Source organism: Channa argus, chromosome 1 (assembly GCF_033026475.1).
Source record: "Channa argus isolate prfri chromosome 1, Channa argus male v1.0, whole genome shotgun sequence".
In the NCBI taxonomy this organism is placed as follows: Eukaryota; Metazoa; Chordata; class Actinopteri; order Anabantiformes; family Channidae; genus Channa; species Channa argus.
In genome coordinates, this window is record NC_090197.1 from 46078969 (window position 1) to 46105026 (window position 26058).

At 40.7% G+C, this 26058-nt stretch overlaps 2 protein-coding genes across 6 annotated transcripts in view; one reads left to right on the plus strand and one right to left on the minus strand.

The window, feature by feature from the left end:
* cdh23 (cadherin-related 23) overlaps nt 1-26058 on the plus strand; it is a 144681-nt gene that overhangs the window by 117649 nt on the left and 974 nt on the right. For 2 of the 5 annotated variants that reach the window (XM_067526185.1, XM_067526145.1), the window contains 31 exons: nt 12099-12320; nt 12428-12547; nt 13002-13182; nt 13265-13398; nt 13884-14093; nt 14479-14586; nt 15244-15346; nt 15776-15901; nt 15991-16194; nt 16458-16916; nt 17029-17145; nt 17242-17466; nt 17641-17810; nt 18293-18430; nt 18803-18922; nt 19232-19409; nt 19646-19857; nt 19985-20179; nt 20270-20383; nt 20499-20628; nt 20895-21158; nt 21250-21411; nt 23073-23329; nt 23431-23528; nt 23714-23834; nt 23917-23996; nt 24158-24198; nt 24344-24404; nt 24962-25091; nt 25209-25328; nt 25610-25720. In XM_067526185.1, the coding sequence (XP_067382286.1) occupies nt 12099-12320; nt 12428-12547; nt 13002-13182; nt 13265-13398; nt 13884-14093; nt 14479-14586; nt 15244-15346; nt 15776-15901; nt 15991-16194; nt 16458-16916; nt 17029-17145; nt 17242-17466; nt 17641-17810; nt 18293-18430; nt 18803-18922; nt 19232-19409; nt 19646-19857; nt 19985-20179; nt 20270-20383; nt 20499-20628; nt 20895-21158; nt 21250-21411; nt 23073-23329; nt 23431-23528; nt 23714-23834; nt 23917-23996; nt 24158-24198; nt 24344-24404; nt 24962-25091; nt 25209-25328; nt 25610-25720 (4911 nt within the window). Of the gene's footprint in view, nt 1-6046; nt 10710-12098; nt 12321-12427; nt 12548-13001; nt 13183-13264; nt 13399-13883; nt 14094-14478; nt 14587-15243; nt 15347-15775; nt 15902-15990; nt 16195-16457; nt 16917-17028; nt 17146-17241; nt 17467-17640; nt 17811-18292; nt 18431-18802; nt 18923-19231; nt 19410-19645; nt 19858-19984; nt 20180-20269; nt 20384-20498; nt 20629-20894; nt 21159-21249; nt 21412-23072; nt 23330-23430; nt 23529-23713; nt 23835-23916; nt 23997-24157; nt 24199-24343; nt 24405-24961; nt 25092-25208; nt 25329-25609; nt 25721-26058 lie in introns of those variants that run through there. The other 3 variants (XM_067526167.1, XM_067526177.1, XM_067526156.1) reach the window with 3 other exon arrangements.
* vsir (V-set immunoregulatory receptor) lies at nt 358-11305 on the minus strand. The gene is made up of 7 exons (XM_067526218.1): nt 11051-11305; nt 5380-5778; nt 5087-5137; nt 4882-4992; nt 4600-4627; nt 3894-4069; nt 358-2354 (listed from the first exon to the last, which is right to left on the minus strand). The coding sequence occupies exons 1-7, from the start codon at nt 11133-11135 to the stop codon at nt 2317-2319; spliced, it is 888 nt and encodes a 295-aa protein (XP_067382319.1). The 5' UTR covers nt 11136-11305; the 3' UTR covers nt 358-2316.

Sequence of the window (26058 nt, forward strand, 5' to 3'; positions counted from 1 at the left end):
TTTGTCATATGACAGTACTCTGTATAAACTGTTTTTTTCATACCTTTGCATGGCTACACACCTATATAAATATACTTGTAATTTATGATCTAAGAAGTCAATGTAGCGTTAGAAAATCCACAAGTATCCCCTCCTCCCATCAAGCTCTGTCGCTTCTCATTGAACAAGATGTACTCAAATTGTTTTATCAATTTCTCTCGGACTCTCTGATGTGCACTATTTTAAAGGCATACAAGTGGAACAGCCTTGCTCCATTTGGCTCCCTAGGTAGCAAGTGCAGCATGTCCTTGTATACTGGTAGTTTTGGCGACCTGTCAGCTCAAATGAACAAAATGTTTTCAAAAACTAGATACAAGGTTTTAAGGTTTAGGAGATCCACTTTATTAGACAAGCTGAAACCAGGACAATTTAAATTCAATATACCAAGCTTTTTACTGTATGAAACACATAAACAGAAAATGCAAAACCTCATGCCACTATGAATGCACACATACACACACACGCACCCACACACACATACATGCAAACTTAACACAAATCTTATCTACATATACCCTGACCTGTTACCTATAAGACACCAGAAATATGATTTCTGTTGAGCCCCTGCTGTACACATTTTACACAATAGTGGTTTACAGACACACACACAGACTTCGGTGATGTCAACATTGCAATCATTTCAAATCACTTTCCATTAAATGTTCATCTACATTTATATGATTGGTTTATAGCTAACATTCAAAACCTATACTTCCGTACATCTAAATGATAATTAGTTATCAACAGTCCCATTGCACATTAATGAACTATGAATTAATATCCACATGGCATAACATTACAAAGTTATTCAGAAAACTTATCTGGCATCTTAATGCCAGTGAATACTATGTTGTTGATTTTATTGTTGTGTTTGTTTTAAAAGTTAAAAATCTGTCAACCTACATTCAAAAGAACACAGTATTAAACTGTAAGCGTATATGACAATAGCTTTTATAAATTTCTTTTAAAAAAATACTATACACACTTAACTTTAAACACTTTGTGAACACATTTAAGGCCATGGTAAACTATTGCATTACTGAGAGTTAAGGCAGGAAGAGTATTTAGAGCAACAGAGCTGAAAGTAACTGAGGTAGCAAATAGGGAAGAACAAAAGCAGAGGCTAAGTGGAAATGATATAGAGGAACCATGTAATGCCATAACAACAGTTTACCGTCATCTTGTTCAAGAATAATGGGGTGGCTGTAGCTAATGTTGACTTCTTCAGGAATAATGGCTAATTGTAGCTATTGGGGCGGCTGTAGCTACATGTCGAAGTGTCCTTGGGCAACACACTAAGCCCCAAGTTGATTCTGGTGGGTCAAGTGTACAACATTGTAAAGCGCTTTGGATAAAAGAGCTACATAAGCAGATCATTTACCATTTAGTAACGATTGATTCTCCTCCTAATATGAAACTATTAGAGCGCTTGATTAAACTGACAAAGGTGAGTTAGAGCCCTGGACACTTTCATAACTGTGATAACACATAATTGTAATTCTAGTCTATTTTATGTTCCCACTAACTTACTTTATTTGAAACAAGACATGTAAACATGAAGGGGGTGGGGGGAATGTGTGTTTGATGTGTTCTTACTTTTTAAAGAGGAACTGCCAAATTACACAGTGTATAAGGTAACATAGTTAACAAATGCGCTTACATCATGGGAGATAGTTCTTTAAAAATTCCCACAGTTACAAATGTGTAATTTTAATAGTATAATCCTATATTTGGTTAACACCTTTAATGAACTGCTTTAGAAATCCTCAGTGGAAAGAAACCAGGTGGCTGAAAAGGGTTTAAGTTGCTGAGTAAACCTGATTGAATGAAGCAAAACCAAACAAGTAAATGCATCCTAACTCATCTGAACTGCACCAGACAAATCCGGTGTGGAAGGAACTTTACAGTTAAGAGAAGCTACGGGACCCCCACTCAAAGACTCTTGATGTATCTCAATGCACAGTGTAGTAAGCCCCACTAGACTGGGGCACACTATTGCATTTTTAAGCGTTTAAATAGAATGTCACATATAAACCCAGCTCTCACTGCTACAAAGGTTGCTCTCTGCCTCCAGCTGTTGGTGCAGGTGAAAATAGTTTATAATGAAAAATGCACTACACTCCCTCTTGAGGTCCAGACCATGTATAGCCAACAATTTCAGCAAGACTTAATTGTGAGGCAGCTTATAAGGACAACATCGCACCGGAGAGAAGACGAAGAGAGTTGTGGAACTGTTTCCAAGTGAGCATTTATGGAATGAATAAGTCGCGCCCTCCTTTATTTGTGCAGGAAGTCTGGAGACTCAGGGATGGGGTCTGAAACAGAGAAAAGTGCAGATTCTTGAGATCATATACATAACAGCAGGCAATCAACATGTACAGCTACACATTTCGTGTTTTTGTGCCTACATGTGGAAACTTGTATGAGGGAGTTTGCACATTCAAAACCACAGTTCCTCCTCAAATGTAGACATTTTCAAAAGATACGGCAGTATCTTTTTCATATCCTCCCACTCTATACAATAAATTGACAGATTTCAGAGAATCTAATTTATTTCACTTGAAATTCATTAAAAAGGGAACAAATACTCCTTAACTCTGAATTGCGACATGATAAAGATAAGAGGGGAACTGCTGCATGTTGTATTTCTCTCAGCCTGAGGTCAGCAGGCCAAAAAACATGAAGAAGGAAACCAAAGTGTGGCTTTTATCGCCGTAACATGAAACCTCAGACAAGAAACCAGGTTGTTTATCCTGGATAACAGACAAGTGAAAGAAATGAGCTCTGGCAGGGAAAACCCACTTTGAAGGATTTAAAGAATGTAGTTCATTTCCAAGTTAGTCAAAATGTTAAAGAAATGTGAAGAAAGATGTTAAATGGTTTTATCAATAATTGTAGCTGTATCCAGACGCCACGCCATCAAGTTTTCATCTGTAACTTACTTCCTGAGCCAACAGGAAACAAGCCAATCCAAGTCGGTATGCCTGGAATGTCTGCGCAGGTACCCTGGAATCTGTAGTGGAACTTTTGGGATTGAATCTTTTCACCAGTACTAGTTTTTCAGTATTATTATTTTAGCTAGCGGGGCCATTAGTTTTAAATGACAGAGCCAGTGGTTGGAGAATGATGAGGCAAGAGAAGAATCCAGAAGATGACTGGAAAAGAAGGTTGTTTCATTTGTGTGGGTGAGGGAAATTAAACTCCGTAAGCAGAATTGTCTTTCTTAGTCACGCCAACTCACCCCAGCTGTTTTGAGTGTAAGCGTGCAATTTTGCACAAAAATGTTAAGCATCTTTCTGCCAGCACTACTGCAAATTGCAGGAAGCTTTAGCAGAAGCACACGTTCTGTTCTTTGATTACATAAGTCTTTTACAAAATTCAGTGCATTATGAAGGTTTTGTGTATTCAGAACTGTGGCCTTGAGTAATTTATCTGCCATTTTTCAAGTAATTCTGTACATGTAAGGATCAATCATGAACATGAAGGGATGTCAGATTCATTCTGAATGTCACATTCAGAATATTAATAAGCCATGACCTACAAGTGCACTAAACTGAACTGAAAGCTACACATTTGAAATTGAGATAACTGATAGCCTTTAGCTTATAGTGGTGGTCATAGGGTGGTTTGAGCCAGACTAAGGAACAAAGGCTGAATGAAATGGCGTGGGGCCTGTACTAAATGACTTGGTATGTTTCGTCTTGTTTAATGCACATCTTTAATCGGTTGCTTGCTACTGTGTCATATGCTACTTGTTTGGGCCAATTAATATCTCAATAGTATGTTGGTTGAGTTCCAGGTGGTGTGAGTTAGTGCCATGTTGTGATCTATAACTTTGTGTGTGTGTGTCCTACCCTCTACTGGGAAGAATACATCCCCATGTGCAGGAGGACTAAGGGGGGTTCCTGGCTCAGACAACAGGTGACGTCCTGTCTCAGAGGACTGCCTGGTCATGATCTGAGAAACAGTTCGGGTCTTAGTCTGCGATGATCCACCAAGAAAGACTGGGTTCTCATGGCCATGGGCCTCACTAAACACACACAATGAGATGCACACATTCAAATAAGAAAGAGAATCATACAGATGAGTATGTAATGCTGCTAAACAACACTCATCCGCTGCTCAAGATATTTATAAGCTTTAGTCACTTATTATCTATTATCTATTATCAATACTTGTGTACTGTTCAGCAATAAATAGGTATTACTGTACCAAAAATGTTTTTAAGTTTATTTAATGATTATTCAAAAGTCTGCACACTCTGGGGATATTTTAATAGCTGGTATAGAGGCATATACTCTTACTGTAACTGTATTCCATACCACATACCACAGAGGGTAAATACCATTGTTTTATCTAATAACTCAAGTTGTATCTTACTTAATAATCGTGATCTTTAGCAAACAAACGTTTGCAACAGAGTTCTAACAATTAAAATATGCTGAAAATATTTACAGTGATGTACAAGACATGTTGTGGCCAGAATATTCGTGTAAACAGTGTCATTATTCTAAAGCGCAGCTGTGTTTTAAAGCTGGCCCAGACTGTGGGAAAACTTACCTGTCCATTCTCACCAGCTCTTGTCCACCTGGAAGAGAGGAAAAAGGAAATGGGCTATTGTGCATGATGTGAAACAGAGCGGAACACCACAGATATTGTGTGTAAATGTAGTTCCTATTGTACGAAATGAAGTTAATCGACTTCACTGAGAGGAAATATGAGTCAGAAAAAAACACTTTGGGGAACCAAGTGTTGAGAGATTTATGTTTACACACACCACACACACACACACATCATGTGTGTGTGTGTGGTGTGTTCCACGTATATCAGTGTCATACTTACGTCTACTAGATCCGGAGCTCTGCCTCTGTTTGTACACAAGCACCAGGATGAGAGGCAGAGAGAGCAAAGCCAAGATACAAGCTGCTATGGCCAAGGCAACAGCCACAGAGCCTGGAGAAAGCATGAGAGAGGCTGTGAGTTAAACTAATGGGTTAACTGGCCAGTCATCCATTGGCTGTGCCTAGCCTTGAATAAAGTGACATACCTCCAGATGGTGTTGAATCCCACACAGTGCAATTTTGAGATCCTTCTTTCTCTGGAAATTGAACAAATATATTGATTCTGTGTTACACTGCTGTGTAGGACTGCTTTGGGTTTCAGATAACTGCAACAAAAAGCTCTCATCATAGCACATGACATATAAGAAAAAAGTTTTAGGCTGCAATGAGCATTCATAAACCACATCACATTTGGAGAGTAGGGGAAATAACATGGTGACCACTTAACTTCATATATTAGCTTACTAAACATTCACAGTGATAAATATAGTGCCCTTACGTGGCGTAACATGGAGAACAATGTGGCTGTGGGGTCTTTGCAAAAGTTGTCCATGTTTATGTTCCACCTGGTAATCTAGGATGACGCAGCAGTAGCGGCCCTGGTCAGCATGTGTCACATTCTGCAGAAGCATCCAGAAGTTATGGTCTCCAGATCCAAAGTGTAAACCGGGTGGCAAGTTGTGGGTACCATAAATACTCTTTAAATGCCGAGGACCTTCCTTCCTCATACAGTCCTCGTCAAAATGCGGTGTGAAAGACCATCTTGGCTTCAAGGAATCATTGTCGTGCACGGGTTTTCCTCTTACGTTACACACCATTTTGACAGTTGAACCCTCAGGACAGGCGTAGTACATGTTGGGGGCAGAAACATCCATGGAATGGGGTCTCTCACTTTTGGCTAGACAGAGAAAACAAATATAGAAAAATGTAAGCAATATATGTAATAATTTCAGCAACTTTTTTCCATGAGCTGTACCTTTTTCAAAATCTTTCCTCCTTGGCTATACCCCACCTCAAACAAGCTCTACCCACCAATTTGTATGTAGAATCCAAACATAACATGAAATGGCTAAGAAGTATATATATTACAGATGACATACAGTAGAAAGCAGGGGAAATGGGCATTATATTACCAAACTATAAGTAATTTTCGGAAATTTGCTTTAATGGAAGTGGCAGTAGTTTTTCCAAGGACTAAATGCAGTACATAAAGACTCACCATCAGAAACTGCAGTAAACATTGTTATATATTATGTTCTCAGAAAAGAAACATTATTAAAGAAATAAAACATAAATGTCTACAACATTTAGTAATAGAGTATATCACAACTAATTTCAGTACCTTTTAATGATGCCGTCGAGTAATTTTGAGATATGGGGTTTTTAAAGGCACAAGATAATGTGCTCAAACAGGAAATAGCTCAGTAAATCACAGTTCTATTTAAATAATTTGGTAGGTGAAGGTGAGTAGGATGAAGTTCCTTCCTGGTACCACAGTGCACTTCTACCGCAGTGCAAAAACCAGTTATAGCAACTACTACTTTCAATATAGGTTTAAAGCCAGAGTCGAACAATTTTCCATGCCCTATTTTTGCATGCTACGTGCTTCCTGGTTTTTGTGAATTTGCCATAAGCATTGGTTGCTTACTGTTTGTTTTTGTTTTTGTGTGTGTGTGAGGTTGGAGATATATTTTATACATATCTGATGTGACGTCTATTGCCATCATTTATCCTTTTTCTGCCATTTCAGCTGTGTGCTACCATTACTTAATGACTGCTGAGAAATAAGCCTTTGTTTCTCAGAAGACTGTACATTGACACAGATTCTCTATACCTTTTATGTACATTCAGGAACTAGATATACAGCTGTTGGAGGTTTCTTTACATACAGCATAAAACAATCTACCTCTCTCACTCTCACATGCTGCTTTCAACCACATCCGGCTTAAACATTAGTGCAGCAGTGGAATGCAAAAATAGATAAAATGACTATTTCATTGCAGAAACACCATATGAACCTATCCTCAGGCTAACCGTCTGAAGCTACTGTCTAAGTCTCGCCAAGAAAAAATAAAAACAAAAAATTCTTTAAAATGCACCCATTGTACATCGGTGGTGCAGCAACACACAGTTCTATTATCCCTGCATAGTCTTTTTAAATATCCAACAATCCTTTGTCTGTAAAACATTAACTATGTGGTTTTCTATCCAAGATTGACAAGCGCTGCAAAGACAACAGCAAGACGAAGGAGTTTGTGCATGTGAATAACCAATGTGTGTGGGGGAGTGGACTGGAGTTACAGAGCATGCATGCAACTGTGCATTGATGCAGTGAGAGATTTTAATCATGGATAAGACATTTTACAGTAAGTGTTTGTGCACGGGCGGGGAGTGTGGAGGTTAACTGGTCAGTGCCAGAATTTTAAGAGAGGATTTCCTTCCTTTCCTTTTCCTTCCTTTTGCTTGCAAACACAACTCCCACTCCTCCTGCTGTCTGACTCGTTAAAAAAGTTGATGGGAAGACACGTTAAAGGGCTACAGCTGCTGCTGCTGCTGCTTATTATTGGCTAAAAATGCCCACCAGGTTACATCCCTAACAGTGCTCAAAACAGTGTTGATGTCACTGTAGATGTTTTACATCATTTACTGCTGTCAAAGTCAGAACACACCCAGCAACAGACTGAAAGTGTAAACCCACGGAGAGCTGTGGAAGCATTTTTGTGTGATCCACTGTTTACAGTACACTACGTTTGAGGGCATAGCATGTTTCACCATGGGAGAGGCTTTTGTGTCAGCTGGACCATAAATGAGGAAGCACTTAAATAGTTGTAAATATGAAATGTCCCTGCCAGATTTAAATAGTTAGTTTACACTCAGCTGAACTGCAAATACAGCTGTTGACCAGCCAATGTTCTTTGCGTTCGATTAGCTGACTATGTTTGCATCCTATGTGTGTTTCTCAGAGAGTGTATGTACATGCCATGTTCCTGTGTTTGTGACTGAACTCTGCACTAGCCATTGTGTGCTAAGAAACGCAATAGGAAGACAAGGGAGGGTGATTAAAGTGAAACTGTTGCCCCTGCGGCTGTTCCTGCCTTCTTGGTGGGACAAAAGGAGGCAAAGCCCTCTCCCGTTTCACACCCGCTCTGCCTTCCTCTCTGCCCTTCTTTTTCATGGCTCTTCCTCAATTTTTTTCTTATTTGAACTAGCAAAAAAATGAAAACGATTTTTGACATAGGAGACACATAAGTGTTGTTTTACCATGCGTGTTAATCAAACAATCATTAAATGAATCAAACTGAAAGTTCTAAGTTTAGAGAGTTAAAGCTTGATCAAATGCTAGGATGCCCTCTACAACACACTATATACATCTATATATATAAAATGTAGCTTAATAACAAGATAGGACCTATTAGAAAGAAGAATGTTGAGACCATGATCATTTGTTTCAACATCTTAGGTGCCAAGTGGGTGGTGTAACTAATGTATTAATGTTATTTGAGCTCTTTTGATCTGGTGGCAACCAGGTAAAAACAGTAAGCTTTTCTCTGTGTCTGTAGCAGACAGGATCTTTTTCACTGGTATACACCAGACATCTGTGTCTTGGCTCTATTGTAGATGAAAATGTTTTCCTCTGATCACTTTTCTCAGGAATCGCCCCCAGGGAACAGAAACAGGGCCTCTTCTCTTTTTTCCTAAATGCCACCTGTCTAGGACATGTTTCCTCCGACAGCTTTCTTTCTTACTGACATGCAGCATTGGTTTGGTGTATTCATTTCTGCTAAGTTGAACTACTTTCACAATTTCTGCCCTGCTGGTAACTCTGGCATGTGTTCACTTGCTTATAGTCTCTGTGTTTGCACAAGTGCAAACCCCCCACCCTTTTCACACCTACTGTTATGGTAATGATCATCCACCCCATTACAGGGTGTTAATGAAACCAGCAGGAGTATCCAAGATTAGCCCATCGACACACACAGAAAGTGAGAGAGTTTCAGTTGATCAGCTTCTAGTTTAAAAAACTTGCTTGGGACATCTTTTCAGCAACAGGAAGTGTTAAAATGTGACACTGCACTGAGTACCTACTCACAAAAGGAAGTGGTTGTAGGTCATCATGTTTTGGGCACCATGTAATTTATATACAATCCTTTGCTAAATCTCAATTGACTTTCTGAGCTAATATGTGTAAAACATGCTTGTTCAAGTGGTATTTAATCAGCATACACACTAGTGACTCTGAGACTTAACCACCCTCCTCGTCTTCCTCTACTGACCTAAGAGTTGTGTAACAAAGGCTTTGTAAGCATCTTTACAACATCATTGCAACATAGTTTCCTCATTTTACTGTCTTTTTGAAATGTAACGGGGCTTCTTTACACTTTTGCAACATCGAAAGGTAATTTTTTACATAATCTTCACAAACTTTCATCATATCAAGTAGTTTGCCTGCTTCTTTTTCAGTCCTTTTTGCATTACACTTTATAGTGCTTTTCATACTGTGACTATAATGTTATACTGTTTCTGTTATGGGTAAATTTCATAAACCTTTAGCACATTAGGTGGCTGTTTGCATTGCAAGAAGAATCAAGGCTCTGTTGGGGGGGTTGATGCTGTATCCTTGGGCATTTCAGAGAATCACCAGTACAGGAGACACAGTTACTAGTATGAAGGTCATCAGTGTTTAGGGATTTTCTTTTTTACTTGTCATTCTCACTGCATATTAAACATAAGGCACCAAATTACAAATGTTTGCCAGACCATCAAAAAGGTGATACCCTTAAAAATTACCACAGAATAAGGGAGCTCCCCCACCTCCACTGTCTCCTTATTACTCAAGCACATGTTATATGTTCCCACACAGTTGCTGCACATCAGCAAATTCATGTACTCACTGCGTGTCCTGTTTCAGCCTTGTTCTTATCAATGGGACTGGCCCAGAAAAACATTTTTAATTTCTGTAGCCTAATAATGATTCATTTAGAGAACAGGGAATGGAAATACAGCCCAATCTGTGCCAGAGGAGGAGAAAGTTGGAACAGACAGAGAGCCAGTGGTCACATCCTGAGCTCATTGATTGCCATAACTATGGGAGTGCACTATGGAGTTAGAAATAGACGTTTTGAATATGTTTGTTTTTTTAGGCCTGCTCACCTACATGCTTCAGAATAGATTTTATATAGTTACTGTATCTGTTTGAAATACAATCATGTGCTGAACAATAAATAATTTTCTACTTAAACAAATTCCCTAAACGTTTAGTAAACAACACTAGTGGCCTTTGGCGGACATATGGCGTGAGTTCATCTAGACCACGTCGTAAAGCCGAGAGCTGAACCTTTGAAAGGCTTTGGTGGCGTTTGAAGCGAAGAGCCGCGCGCCCTGGAGGCAACAGCTGCTTCATCTCTCTTCTCTGGCATCAGTTGCGTAAATCCCAAGCCATGCCACACTCCTTAAAAAAGTGTCTGCTTTTGACGCACATCACACAAAAATAGGAAGATAGCTAGAAAATTAGCAAATAGGGAAGTGGAAAAAAACTACTATAGGCCACTGACGTGTGTGTCCACTGAAATGTAATTGTGCAGCAAATTGTCGTGGTTATGGATTTATGGTCATTTTAAGCTGCAACTGGAACGGCAACGTCTCGAACTCGCAGCCGTGATTTGGAGTGACTTTAAAGTATGGATTTGGACTTCACAACATCCCGTGGGAGGATCTTCAAAAAACAGCTTCACGCCAGATGTGGCCGTATCAATAAAACAACTTGAAACTGTGTTTACTGCATCAGTTTTTACAGCGACATCCTACGTAGCAAATACACTACCAGCGTCTGTAAGTAGATATTACAGGACTATCACATGGTTAACGCAGGATCACCTGCAAAACAGACTTTAGATTCCAGCTGCTATTAGACATTTAAACATGGGCGGTCTTAAGACGACACGTATCCAGTAAAACGCTCCGACACACATTAATGTATTACACTGGACTTGTTTTAGCTTTTATGGACCCGAACCTGCGCCAGAATTACCTGACTCACTAAAGACAAAACAAATTGTTCAGTTAATGGAGAAAAAAAAACTGTCAGCAAGTTGGCACACGCCCGGAACAGTCGGAACAGACACTTACAAAACACGAGCAACAGGGTGGATGTCAGAGTTTCTCTTACTTACCTGTAACCAAGGCAAACAGAAAGCTGCAGAACCAAAATATGAATCTCGTCCCCCGGAGGGATGTCCCGTAGGGTAACTCCTCCATGTAGAGAAAACACAAACGGCAGGTCAGCGTTGAGCCACCAACTAACTGTACAAGTGTTTCCCCTCCACTCCTAACGCTGGTCAGTCAATACTAAAACACGGCAATTGACCTTGTTACTTTCTCTGAAACGTCTGAGCTTTTCAGTGCAGTCGCTCAGTGATACTAGTCAGGACGCTCCTCCCAGCCTCTGCCCCCCACGCCCGAGAGTAGCACCAAATTACTTCAGTATTGAGTGTATGTAGGCGTCCTCTCTAGTGGCAATGGTAAGGGGAAACTGTGATGAAAGAAAAAAAAATGGCTCCAGTGCTTTAACTAAAAAGTTTTTGTTTTTGGGTTTTAGGGTTTGATGGGTGAATGGATCTCTCACAGTAGATCTTAACATTTAATTCTCTTTGTTAAAAAAGTGTACTTTAACTGTTTCATCCAATTTCCCTTATTAAAAACAACTACATCCAAAATATTTTTTATATATAGTAAAAAACTAACAGCCCCTTCCCCTCCCCAGCTGTGCAGTGCCGGTCCAAGCCCGGTAGAAATTGGGGAGGGTTGCATCAGGAAGGGCATCCGACGTAAAAAACGGTGCCAAATCAACATGCGGACAATGATCCAATGTGGCGACCCTGAACTCACGGGATAAGCCGAAAGGACAAAAAAACCAAAGCATATCAATTACACTAGTAGAGAACAGTGTATAAAGACATATGTGAGGTAGGGGGATTAAGTGTGAGAAGGTGTGACTTACATGATGTCAGTGTCAAAACATTACATTGAAATAAGAAACTGAGATTACATTAATTGCTGATGTGTTTTGTAAGTACCCATAACCCTCTTATAGATTTTCAGCGTCATAATGATAAATAGAAGAGCAACTTTTGACTCTGGCAGTCCCAGCATTCACCATTTTTTGGAAGTGAATCACGTATAATACACAGCTGTTTCCCCATGTCTCTGTTTCTCACACAGACCTCTACTACCATCTATGTCCGCGTTGTTGATGAGAATGATAACGCCCCAGAGTTTCCTGAGGAGGAGTATGTCACAGTGCTGAGCGAGGGCCCAGAAACAGTGGGTGCCACCATCGCCACAGTAACAGCCATTGACCCAGATGAGGGTCTGAATGGCACTTTGCGATATGCTATTGTGGGTGGCAACCTGATGCAGACTTTTTTTATTAACAACATCACGGTAAGACATAAAAACTATGTAAAACAGTAAACTATACTATACTGTAGTGCTGCTAAAAGCAGAAAAAACATAAACTTTGACGTTCTCCATATAATCTGTGTATTTAGGGGAGAATAACTGCTGTAAAGGAGTTGGACTATGAGATCAGCAATGGACACTACACACTGGTTGTCACGGCAACGGACCAGTGTCCAAAACATGCTCTTCGCTTGACATCAAGCACAACAGTAAGTACGCCAAAAGACATCTCTTTCGTCAGTTTCTGAAGTGACTTCATCCCTGCAAATACATACAGGCTAAAGCTATTACAGGGATCCAGGCTTCTTGAAAGTCCTTGAAAGTTTTAGATTTTAACAAAACTTAGATTCGTTATTTTTTTAGATACAACAGCCATCCATCTACACACCTATACACCTCAGTTCTGTGGACCTCTCTCCTTCACAGCATCAATATTTAAAGAAAAACAAAAACATAGAAAACCCTGTAATGAGTATTTATGTCAGTAGAAAACGGCAATCTTAAAAATTAGTGAAAACTATGAATATGACCAGATTAGTGTGAATTGACCTACTGTAGTCAGTGTTGTCAGTTGTCTAGCGTCTTCCACACATGTTGCATACATCACATCAACCACCCTATATCTTGATGAACATGTTCAAACTCATTCCTCTACCCTTTTAGGTGCTTGTAAATGTCCTAGATGTGAATGATGTGACACCTACGTTCCCCAGAGCCTATGAGGGTCCTTTTGAGGTTACTGAGGGCCAGCCAGGACCCCGTGTCTGGACGCTGAAAGCCACTGATGAGGACTCTGGGCTCAATGGCAAAGTGGAGTACACCATCACCGGTGGAGATCCCCAGAGTTAGTAGCAGATTGTTCATTTGTTTACGAGTGAATATATGTTATAAAATGTGGTATCTCTGAGCCTCTGTGTCTCTGTCAGATGAGTTCATCGTTTCTCCTGTTGAGGGTGAGCTTCGAGTAAGGAAGGACGTCGAATTGGACAGGGAGAGCACACCCTTCTACAACATCACTGTCACAGCCCGAGACTTGGGGATCCCGTCTCGTAACAGCTCGGTGTGTCTTTATAAAATCAGCAGACATACACTCTAATCATGTCTTCTTGAACCCCTAGGATCTTCTGAGGCTAATTTCTGTGCTGTAATTTGTCTTGAAGTGCCTTTTTAACAAATGTAAAGATGGGTTTTAATGTTCAGACACATAGCCAGCATAGTACATAAATAGCTCCATTAAAAAAAGCCCTTTTTTACACAGATATAAGACGACGTATATTGCTGGGAAATTGACATTACCATTAATCCTTTACCATTTTTGATATCTTCAAACAGCATTTCTTCAATTCTTTGATTTAAAAAAGGCTTTTGGGACCAGTTATTATTCTACACATATACATAGTATTTTAGATAGCTTTTTAGGCAATCGAGTGGTCTAATGTATGTTTTTGGATATTATTAAAAATTCTTTATCTAAAAAAGGAATGCATCCCCATCATAAACATTTTTTATTGTTTTTAAATTTGACTTGACTTGTGTGTTCTTAAGATGGTGGTGGGGGTTCGTGTCCTAGACATCAATGACAATGACCCAGTGCTCCTGAACCTCCCTTACAACACCATTGTGAGTGAGGGTGCCGCAATACACACATCTGTGGCCAGAGTTCAAGCTCAAGATGCAGACAGCGGACGCAACGCGCTGCTCACTTATAACATCACTGCTGGCAACCAGGATGGAGCATTCTACATCAGCGACACAGTGAGAGAAGTGGATGGTGTGGTTTACATAGCACAGTTGCAACTTCTTGATGTGGTAAAAGTAAAGCAGGTGATGAGAAGAGAGGAGCATAGAGGTGCATGACTTGTAACTGACAGCCCCCAGATTTGATTACACATTATGCTGTCAGTTTAAACCAACTTCCTTTTACCGCTTGTACATCATTGCTACAGATATATTCACAGAGCAGCAGATGTTGGCAGAATGTTTGTTTTACAGCATAAATATGTCAAAGAGTATACAAACACTGCCATGTCCTTCATGTTTAGAGAATGTAGGGTAAAAGGGTAAAGGCATACTGTATACAGTACTGGTACAAGGGTTTAAACATATAATACATGACTACTTCTTCCTCTGTGCCTCTCAGACAGGCGTGGTGCAGGTGAACAGACCACTTGACAGGGAACGAGTGGCTGAGTACAGGCTCACTATCACTGTCAAAGACAACCCTGAGAACCCCCGCATTGCTCGCAAGGTAATTCCACTCTGCTATGCATGTCTACGAGAAGCATTCACAAACTTCTGTATAGTCAGTTTCAAATAAAGGCCTCTGAAACAGTCATAAATCATTGCTAGTGATGTAAAACCCTTAACGTCAGTCAATCCTGAAGGGGTAAAAAAGAACACTTTCAAATCTGTGCTTTAAGTTGAACACACCAACAGGCATTTTTTCGTAAAATTACAATCATCTACAATAATCAGAGAGTTAAAAGACTGCAGTATTTATATCGTTTTCTTATCATTTAGGCCTGTTTTAAGTCCAGCCAATAGTTATTATTACACGCAGATACACGCCTTTGTCTTGCATCTTGTTAACAGTCTCATACATATACAGTTTACTTTAAGTAAGAGGATGAGCATTTTTTTGAATTTCCTTTGTGGGAAAGGTGAGAAACAGTTGTAGCCAAAAGGTGCAAACAAGTCAAATATCTGCACTACAAAAGCAGCTGGCTACAACACTTGCAAAACTTACTATTCCTACTTCTCTAAAACAGTGGACTGCTTCCGTGGCAACGTGCCTCTTAGTATGCTGAATAACTTATCATTGTTCTCTGTTCTCTTACAGTAAAGTCACCTTTACTTAATACCATATAATCAATTGCTTACACATTTTGTTTTTACACCACTCTAGGATTCAGACCTCTTAGTGATCACCATTCTGGACGAGAACGACAACAGACCTATATTCACCAGGGCCAGCTACAGGGCTGAAATCACTGAGAACTCTGCAGCAGGTAGCATCCAACCTGTTGTGTCTGGCTCTCTTTTCCCCTGAGTGGGGCGAAATCTATAATTGCAGCGCAGCACTGTCTGTGACACTGTCTACCCCATTTCCTGACTTTGTTTATTCAGCTTGTGTTAAGTGAGTTTTTTTTTTTACTTTAAGACTTGAAAGGTGAGATAACCTCACAATTTGCATTTACTTTATAGCTACAACAAATGTTTTTACACAACAATGATCAACCTGTAATTTGGGATTCATGTGAGATTATTTGAGTCAAAACTATGAATCATAGTCTCCCTCACATAGGACGGACTAGAGTGAAACATGCTGAGCTGGTACCTGACACAGGAGCATGTTCCAACTAATTTCGTGTAAAAAGATCAATGCTGGCTATGTTTCACTTTAACTGCCCCTCTCTTTATTTCTGCTGGTCTTTTAGGCACCACTGTAACAGTTTTAAATGGGCCGGTTTTGGCTGAGGATAAAGACATTGAAGCCAATGCTGTGGTGAAGTACCGACTCCTGGGAGCCAGGGTGGACCTCTTTACTGTGGATGCAACTACTGGTAACATTATGCACCCTCAGCAAGCAGACTCAAAGGAACATTGAAGAACTGCAATGCAGGTACTAATCTCTGTCTATATTTCCCCGCAGGTGTGATACTTGTGCGTCAGGGGGCAAAGTTGGACCGTGAGGCATTTCAGGATCCTCGGGTAGAGCTCTCTCTTGTTGCGGAGGACATAGGAGGTTTAAACAGCAGTGTCCCTCTAACAGTTAACATCCTGGACCAGAATGACAACCCTCCTGTCTTCAGCCCATCCAGTTTCAGTGTTCGAATCCCTGAGAACAGCCCCACTGGTGTGTGTTTAGGCTTGGGTCTAATGATCTGGGAGGAGAGCACTAGGAAAGATATGACATGCGCCTAATCCCTAGGTGTTCACCAGATTCAAGCTAGCACAAACATGATTGAATTAGAGAAACAAGCTCGACCTCTTTGGGAGGATGTCTAGATTGTTACTATAATTAGGGGAATGGATGTTGTGAAAAACCTGGTCACAAGGATAGATGCCTGATCACATGTTTGCATGCCTGTGTGCTTGTGTCTGACTTGCTTCTTTCAGGTGTGGTGGTGACTCAGCTGTCCGCCACTGATGCTGACTCTGGCTCCAATGGTTGGCTGATGTATCGCCTTGAAAGCGGAGCCCAGGACCGCTTTGTTGTTGATGCGCTCTCTGGCGCTGTCTCGGTAGGCAATATCACCCTCGATAGAGAAGAGCGTGATTCTTACCGCTTGGTTGTCATGGCAACTGATCGTGGCACACCCTCTATGTCGGGAACGGCAACCCTGACAGTCATTCTGGACGATGTAAATGACTCACGGCCCCGATTTATACAGCCTGTAACTATAATAAACGTCAACGAGTCCACACCGCCCGGCGTAGTGGTGGCCACGTTGGCTGCTGAGGACCCAGATCTTCATCCTCGGCTAGAGTATTACATCATCTCTGTGGAGGCAAAGGATGATGGAAACAATGCAGTGGTTGGCCTGCAGGAATCCTTTGGCATTGATTTACACACTGGTGAGATTTTGAAATTATTGACAATTAATATATTGATCTGAAACACTTACTTGACATTTGAAAGCCAGTGATGGTAATATAGTTATTTAGATTGATTTCTGGGAATTTTCAGGTGCAGTTTTTGTACGCAACCCACTCAACAGAGAGCTGGTAGCTACGTTTGAAATCATTGTGTCTGTCCACGACAATGCCAGTGATGTTATTGACAAGTCAGGGAGTGTTCCCAATGGTAAGTCATCATGAAACCTAGCTACAGTTTTATACATTCAGTTTTCTAAGCTTTTCTCACCATTTGTCTGTCTTCTCAATGTGAACATCTTTTCAGCGAGGCTAACTATTAATGTGTTGGATGTAAATGATAATGCCCCTCGTTTCCGGCCCTTTGGAGTCACCAACTTCACAGAGAAGATTTTAGAGGGAGCTCAGCCAGGCACCACACTTCTGTCAGTGTCAGCTGTAGACCCAGATAAAGGTCCCAATGGCCAGGTCACTTACCAGCTGCTTCACTTGCCCCGCGGGGGATACGTTAGACTGGAGGATCCTGCCACTGGTATGACCACCAGCACACCTCTGTTTAATTTATGATACATTCTACATTTGTAAAGTAAAGTTCTACTAGTAATTTGTTACTTGTATATAGTCATTCCTTGTTAGTTATGTAAAGTCACAATATTAGTATTGACCAGACCAATCCTAACTATATCCCTGTCCACCACATTCTCAGGTAAGATTGTCGCCAATCAGACAGTGGATTTTGAGCAGGTACAGTGGCTGAATTTCACGATTCGGGCTCAGGACGCCGGCACTCCTCCCAGAATAACTGAGCTGCCAGTTTATCTGTCTATTGTGGATGTCAATGACAACAACCCTGTCTTCCTACAACCCTCATATCAGGTACTTAACAGGAAATTCAGAAAGTAAGACTTACTGAAGCCTTTGATAGGCTAAATGTGGGCAGTTTGGCATTTCGTGCAGGAGAGATATTTATGTTATAGAACATTCCTAACAGCAACATTCCTGTTGTTGTTAGTAATGCATTGTTAGTTGCATGTGTGTGACAGGTCAATATGAAAAACTAAAGCACAGTAAAACAGGAAAAATGCACCATAGCAGGAAGTATGGTTTGTTTAATTCAATAACACAGGACATTTGTCCATGTTAGATCCAGTTATTGTTACTACTCCATCTCTAGCTTAGTATTATTGTGTATAAAATGAGTATATTTAGAATATTGTTGTGGAAATCATTTGGTGTGCAAATACAATGTGCATACACACATAAGTAATACATATAAAATATTATGTTACTGGTAAATCAAAGTAATAATTTAGTCTTGTAGTGTCCCAGAGCCACAGTGTACCTATCTGTTTTTGTAGGTGAGGGTGTTTGAGAATGTCAACTTGGGTACCACTATAATTTCCGTCACGGCAACAGATGCTGATTCTGGCCTCTTTGCTGTCATCAGCTACAACCTCGTAGATGGAGAGGGCAAGTTTGACATGAAGCCGTCCACTGTAAGTTAACCCAATTAACAAACCCTAACACATACCTATAGAACTTGTTCTAAAGTAAATGGAAACATGAATTGTCTCGATATTTGCTTATTTTACTTTTTCTGGTGGCATGCTTTAAATGAATATTGATACCAGGCAAACAAGGTTCTAAAAAAGAGATTGGTAGAATCACATCTGTGTACAAATGTGAACAAAATTCACAGAAATGCGTCTTTTAGTGATCTCAAAGAAAACTGTATTGACTAGTAAGGACATCATCTTGCCTGAAAATGAAAGTCTCCATTTCTGTCACAACCTTGAATAAACATCTAGATACAACCACCACTCCCAGTCCGTACTTCCTTCCTAATCATCCTCTCTCCTGTGTGTCAGGGAGAAATCTACATCCTTTCTCCTCTTGACCGAGAAACAAAGGACCATTATACTCTAACTGCCGTCGCCCGCGATAACCCTGGCGGTAGCCTCAGTAACAGACGAGAGAACTCTGTTCAGGTAAAATCAAACAAGGATCTCATGTTAAGGATGGCTTTAATACATCTATATATACATATTCTGGGTTCATTGATTATGCACATATTGACACCCTCAGCAACTCAATTCCTATTTAAATGAAAAGTTGGCATATAATAAAAGGAACTGAAACTGAAAACCTTTTTTGTTATCCAAGCCGAATCAAGTAGATTTCACTGGCATGATAAATAATAAAAGTTGTTACGTTCAAATCTATTAGTATGACTTTCTTTCAAAATCATTCTGTCTGAATTGATCCTCATACATCGTCTGTCTGTTGGCATACATCAGGTCCTAGTGACAGTTCTCGATGTCAATGATTATCAGCCACGCTTTACGGAGAGAGCATACAACACCAGCATGTTTGAGAATGAGCCTATTGGCACGTCTGTGATCACAGTAAAAGCTGTCGACCTGGATGAAGGAGAGAATGGAGCAGTACTCTACACCATGTTGGGACCTAACTCAGGTAATACACTTGTAAATGCCTAAGTAGAGTCGCCTGGCTGGTTATTCTGAATGAACTGGTCTTTGAAAGTGCAAGAGTTGCAATATACATGTATAGTATTCTTCCAGGAAATACCCAGCATGATTTCTTTATTTATTACACATTTAATGGGTTAAAACTATAACTGTTTAAACTTTGAAGGGGCACATGGATCTGCTTTATATTTTCATTTTTTTCCATATTTTGTGTCTTTTTAGATGCTTTCTCCTTGGACCCAAACACAGGAATGGTGCGTTCTCGCCGTCTCCTTCAGTCCTTTGAGCGTTTTAACCTGACTGTGGTGGCTAGAGACCAGGGTCGACCTCCCCTGTGGGGAACTGCTGACTTGATAATCACAGTGGTAGATGTCAATGACAACAGACCAGTGTTTGTTAGGCCACCCAATGGATTTATCATCAATATCACAGAGGTATCTGCTGTTATGTCTGTCTGTGCATGTCTTTGTTGATGTGAATGTGTGTAAGGCCTCCTTCTTACTATTATACATTTTTTTAGAAAAACACAAAAAATCTGTTACACAGTTGTGCTCTATATAGGAGGAACCTCCAGGCCTGTCAGTGTATCAGGTCTATGCAACAGACTCGGATGAAGGCGTGAATGGAGAGGTTTGCTATGCCTTTTTGCAGACTGGAGCAGGTAACAGCGACTGGAAGAACTTTAAAATCAATGAAACGTCTGGAGAGATAACCACTGCTGCAAAACTGGACCGAGAGAAAAAAGCCTTTTATAGCGTGAGTAAACTGCATGTGCACTGTGTGAAGCTGATGCACTGAGTACATAAGCATTGCATGTCTCTAACTGAGTGCAAACAACTTTTCTAGCTTATCATTGTGGCCCATGACTTGGGCCAGCCAGTGCCTTATGAGACCACACAGGCTCTGCAGGTGGCACTTATAGACATTGATGACAATGAACCTGTCTTCTTCAAGCCACCAGTGAGTATGAAGCTCTCTGAATAGCTCCTTATCTAATCTAGTTATCAGTATAGAATAGCTAAACTGTATGTTTATGTCCTCCCCTGGTTTGTGTGTGCACGTGTGTTTACCTCAGCGCGGAAGCTTGCCTTACCAGTTGTTGACAGTGCCTGAGCACTCACCTCCAGGCACCGAAGTGGGGAACATAACCAGGGCTGTGGACGCCGACGAGGGCTCAAATGCCATTGTCTACTACTTTATTGCTGGTGATGTGGTTTTCCTTATAGATAGCGACACTGCATAGAAGTACAATCTTTTTCTGATCAGAATAAGTATCCACGGTAATCTAAACACTGTAAGGACTGGCATTCTGAATTATGTCTATGAAGTTTGTCTGGAGGCTTTTGGTTCCTTTCTATGGTCAAGAGGAAAAGTGGACATTTTGTACAGATTAATTACATTTCTTTCTTTTGAGCATGAGATGATTTAACAGCAGTCATTCTGCTGTTGTTATCAAAATCTCTTCCTGCAGGCGGAAACAGTGATGGAAACTTTGCCTTGAGTGTAAATGGGCTGTTGACAGTGCAAAAAAATCTGGATCGGGAGGAGATCCCAGCCTACACCATCATCATCAAGGCTTCCAGCAACAGGAACTGGACTCCTTCCAGGGGCCAAAGGGCAGCACGAAACAAAGCCCTAGACCCTGCCCAGGACCCCAGCCTGCTGGAAGTCCAAATCGAACTAGAAGACATCAATGACCAGACACCCCGCTTCGCCAAGGCAGAGTACACTGCAGGTGATGTACATTTTTCTTCTGTGGACACACGTATGCTGGTCTACATTTAATCATCATAATCATAATCTTTCTCTTTGCTTTCTTGTTTTAGGAGTGGCAGCAAATGCTAAAGTGGGCTCAGACATAATCAAGGTTGTGGCTTTAGACAATGACATTGGCAACAACAGCTTGGTTGAGTACCATATTGTTACAATGCGCTACTTTGAGTCACAGAACAATGGAAGTAAGGATGTTGGCAACCTGTTTACCATCGGTGAGCAATAATAAGAAATATTTTTGAATCAGAATTTAATAATTCATTTTAAATCTAAAGTTACACTGAAATGGTTTTTACAAAAGCAGATATGTTTTTACTTCCTGCACCTTCTTACTATGTAGTGCTTATACAGAGGGCTGACAAATTAAAGGAAAAACCTGAATGCTTGACCCCTAAACTGAAAGGAACCAAAACTAGAATTGAGACATCAACGGGTTGAAGGGAGTTAGGAGTTCTTGTTCTTAGAAGAGGTTGGCATTCAGATATTTTCACAGCAAAAAACCACAAACACAAACATAAAACTAGAACAAGGTTTATTACACTTAGCAAATAGTATTTAAATGCCTTCTTAGGTTTCCGTGCATGTGCATGTGTATCTCTGTCTGCGGAAACAAAGAGATTTGGGGGGAAGATAAGCAGAGAGTAGCTGAAAGAGAGACTGCATGTACTGTAAGAGTGGAACAAAGCCGCTTTTAGCCAGCGGGGAGCTTCCAGCTTGGTTTTTTAAGAAAGTGAACACTTTGTCCACTCTCAACACTGAAATCTCAACTTAGGTGGGATGTGTACAACATAAGACAGAGAGGGGGAGGGGGGGCATATCCAGTGGGATCTATCTGAATAGAAGCAGCATTCCAATCATTAGTCTAGGCCAGACTTAATATGAAAGCAATCGCAATAAAAGCTAAGCAATCAACATGGATATGCAGTTGTTTATCTACAAGTAAACAGTTACATAAAAAATTTGTCTTGAAAGATCTTTGAGAACAATGAAAGTTGAAGTTGGAGAACTATGCAAAAATGCCAGCCCTATTTGTAGATGCGAGAAAGATGTCCTCTGTGTCCATATTTTTGTTGGTTTTCCTCTCAGTTGCTTGTAAAGAATCTGTGTTTGTGGAGTTGAGCCACCTGTATGCGTGTCCTTGTCTTCTGGTCGGCCCACACTGCCTGTGTATCCATTTTCATCTATTCTTTCTAAAACAGAGAAAAACCTGGCCCTTTGAGAAAGCTGGCTTTCAGACAGGACTGACTTCTCACAATTGAGGTGTCTTTATCCTCGATCCTCTGAACTTCCAGTGAGGTATCTCCTTACCACCAAGGGTGGGGCAAGGGAGAAAGAATTTAAGTGGACCGGAGCTTTTAAAGACTAAAAATAGGTAGTTCAACTAGTTTAGGCAGAAAGTTGAGAATGTTTATTGGAAACTAAGTGTATGTGACTAAGAGTTGGTGCAGTAGCTTTCAGTCCACTTGTACCTAGAGGGAAGGCTCAGTCATACTGAAACATTTGTATCCTTATGGGAGTGATCTCTTAGACAATGACAATGCTCCTGTCCCCCCTTCCATAGGAAAAGAGGAGTCACTTAATGGTTTAATGAGTATGAAAATTACATGAGCATTGGCATTGACATTCACCAAATGTCAACCCATCAGGACACGTATGGGAGATTTTGGATCAACATGCTATACAGCTTTCACCAGCGCTATCATCAGAATCACCTAATGATGAAAAATATTTAGCAAAATCAGTGTTCCTCCTGTGGAATTGAAGCTGTTCTGGTGGCATGTGGTGACCAATCCCCTCACTGAGCCACTTTATGCTGTTTTTTTCTTGAATTTGTCAATTGAGTTCAATTGGTGTCTTAATCCAATGATTTCCACAGGTTTATCAGATGGTATCATCACAACCCATGGCCTCCTCAGGACCTACGGTTCAGGCTATTTTCAGTTAGAGATCTTGGCATGCGACTTACTAGGACACAGTGCAACCACCAATGTGAATGTCTATATTCTCCGGGACGACCAGAGGGTCAAGATCGTCTTCAATAAAAACCCTGATTGGGTCCGTGAAAACCAGGAGAACTTCCTCAGCCTGCTGTCATCCATGACAGGAGCCATTGTAAATTTAGATGACATTCAGGTCAGGCTTTTTTACGGCACTGTGTTGTTTGTTAGTTTTCCTTTTTTTGTTTGTATTGTATTAATATCTGGTCACCTTTGTCTCATTCGCCCTTTATCCAGTTCCATGTGGACAAAAAAGGGGGGGTGAATGCAAATCAGACAGACATGCTGATCCATGTTGTCAACAATCAGACCAACACCATCCTGGATGTTGAAAGGTGTCTTTAATTTAATTTAATTTACTCAAATGCTCAAAAACTCCAAAGCTGCATGCCAACACAATCATTTGTGCTACAGAGTGTGTGCGCTGTAAAGCCTGTTATTCACAGTGGTTTATAGAAATTGCCCAGGTTGCGCATGGATTGTGTTCTGACATAAGTTTCAATGCGCTGCGGTTCCGCAGGATAATTCAGATGATCGACGAAAACAAGGACCAGCTGAGAAGCCTGTTCAGAAAATACAGCGTTTTGGATGTTCAGCCTGCTGTCACTGACAAGCTGCCCGATGACATCTCCACACTTCAGGTATGTGGAGCTGGGACCATCTGAAACCTGTTGCAGACGTTGTGTGTTTTTGAACTCTGTTTCAACATGTTTTCTTCTACAGCTTGTCATCATTATCCTGGCTGTGCTGCTGTGTGTGGCAGGAGTTCTGTTTGTCGCAGTGAACTGGCATTATCGTAAAGTGTAAGAATCCTTAATTATTTAGTTTAGTTTTTTCATTAACATGAATTTTGTGTGTAGTATATCATTTGAAAGTTGAGATATTGACAGGTTTATATAGTCTAAGCAGGGATGTCAACATGTTTTTCATTGTCCCCTGTTTTGTCTTTTTTGCTGTGTTGCAGACACCAGAGGAAGCTGAAAGCCATTGTTGCGGGATCAACAGGTGAGCATCTGTTCCGATGAGGGGACAGTCCCACCAGTGGTAACTTAAGGATGTGGTTTCTGCCTGCTGCCTGTTGATGTACAGTACTTGTCAGTTTACTGCAGTGAGGCTGTTTTCTTATAAGTATTTGTCCTTTACCATCCAGGAAACCCAGGTCTAATGGATATCCTGGACATGCCCAACACCAACAAGTACTCTTTTGAGGGGTAAGATAGTAGATTAATTTTCACACCTCGGTGGCACAAATTGCTTTTAAAATGCTCTTCCAGATTCCAGATAAGACTTTTAAAAAATATACAGAATTATCTATTTTTTTGTACAATTATTTAATATTGAAATATTGAAGATATTTTCAGTTCCATTTTCAGTTTAAGTTTCATGTCATTCTGTGTTCTTAAGCAATCAGCAGAGAGACCAGGAAGTGATAGGTGATCAGCAAAATTTCTGCAACATGTTTTTGCACTTTGTTTTTGTACTTTTCTAAGCTCAGCTAAGGGGACTGCCTGGATCTACCTTCACATTTAACATAGAGATCTGAGAGTGGTGTCATGCAAATGTCAACATGAAAAACAAAAAAATGTGTTTGTAAAAAGAAAAACAAAGAAATACCGAAAATTCAGTCAGATAATTAGAACAATAGATATTAGAGTTGATAAAACAACAACAAGCACGTCAAAGTCAAACCTGAGTTTGATTTTTGTAGCTCACCATTCTTCATTTTGCATTTTGTTGATGATGTATATAATGCTCTTTGCCTGTGCAGGGCAAATCCAGTGTGGCTGGATCCATTCTGTCGTAACCTGGAGCTGGCTGCACAGGCGGATCACGAAGATGATCTGCCTGAAAACCTGAGTGAAATAACTGACCTGTGGAACAGCCCTGCACGAACTCATGTCAGTACCTACATCGATCAAATTGAGTTCCCAAATATCTCTCAACAGTACTCTGAAGAGTAGAGCTGTGCCCTCACACTCTTTTCTTTTTTAACTAACATGTTTGTGTGTTGACAGGGAACATTTGGTCGAGAGCCTCAAGCAAAACCAGAGGACGATCGCTACCTTAGAGCAGCTATTCAAGAGTATGACAACATAGCTAAACTAGGCCAAATCATGAGGGAGGGGCCTATCAAGGTAAGACACCCGGGTCAGAGGTTCAACTTTTAGAGGTCTCTTTTTGTCAGTCATGTACACAGGCCTTTCATTCTTTCTAAAACACTGAGGGACAAGGTCAAAGAATGGGACCTCGGACCCCCAGTCCTGAGAAGAAAATACAGACAGAGAACCCAAGGACTTAAATACAGTTTTGTGAGACACTGATGTTTAGATAAAAGGCTAGCCTGCTGTGACAGTGAGGGGTGTGTCATTTGGATTATGTGATAGACTCTGTTTTATCTTAACTGCCGTTCTGTTAGGGTTCCCTGCTCACGGTGGTTCTGGATGACTACCTGAGGCTGAAAAAGCTCTTTGCAGCCCGACTTGTCACCATATCTACCACCCAGGCAGATCATTCGTCAGTCACTGAGGTGGGCTGGGAAAAGTGGATGGTCCATCTGCACCGTCTGCACCTGTGTGCTTCTTGTCTGTCACCGCTCGACAGTGATCTTGCATTCCTTTGATTTCTTCTTCAGCTGTCTCTGCTACCTTGAACCAGATTCTTAGAGAGCTGGCATTTACCTTTCAGAGTTCAGCTGGGGATGCAGGTTGCCACCCAGAAATTGATTGAGTTGATAGAACATTGTGAATGAGTGAATTTCTACAATATTATACTTTTCTGAATTGCTTTGAGGTCAAAACTCCACAGAGTCCTCACAAACACGTTACACAAACAAGTGTTTGCATCTATTTTACCCAGGCCTTTTGT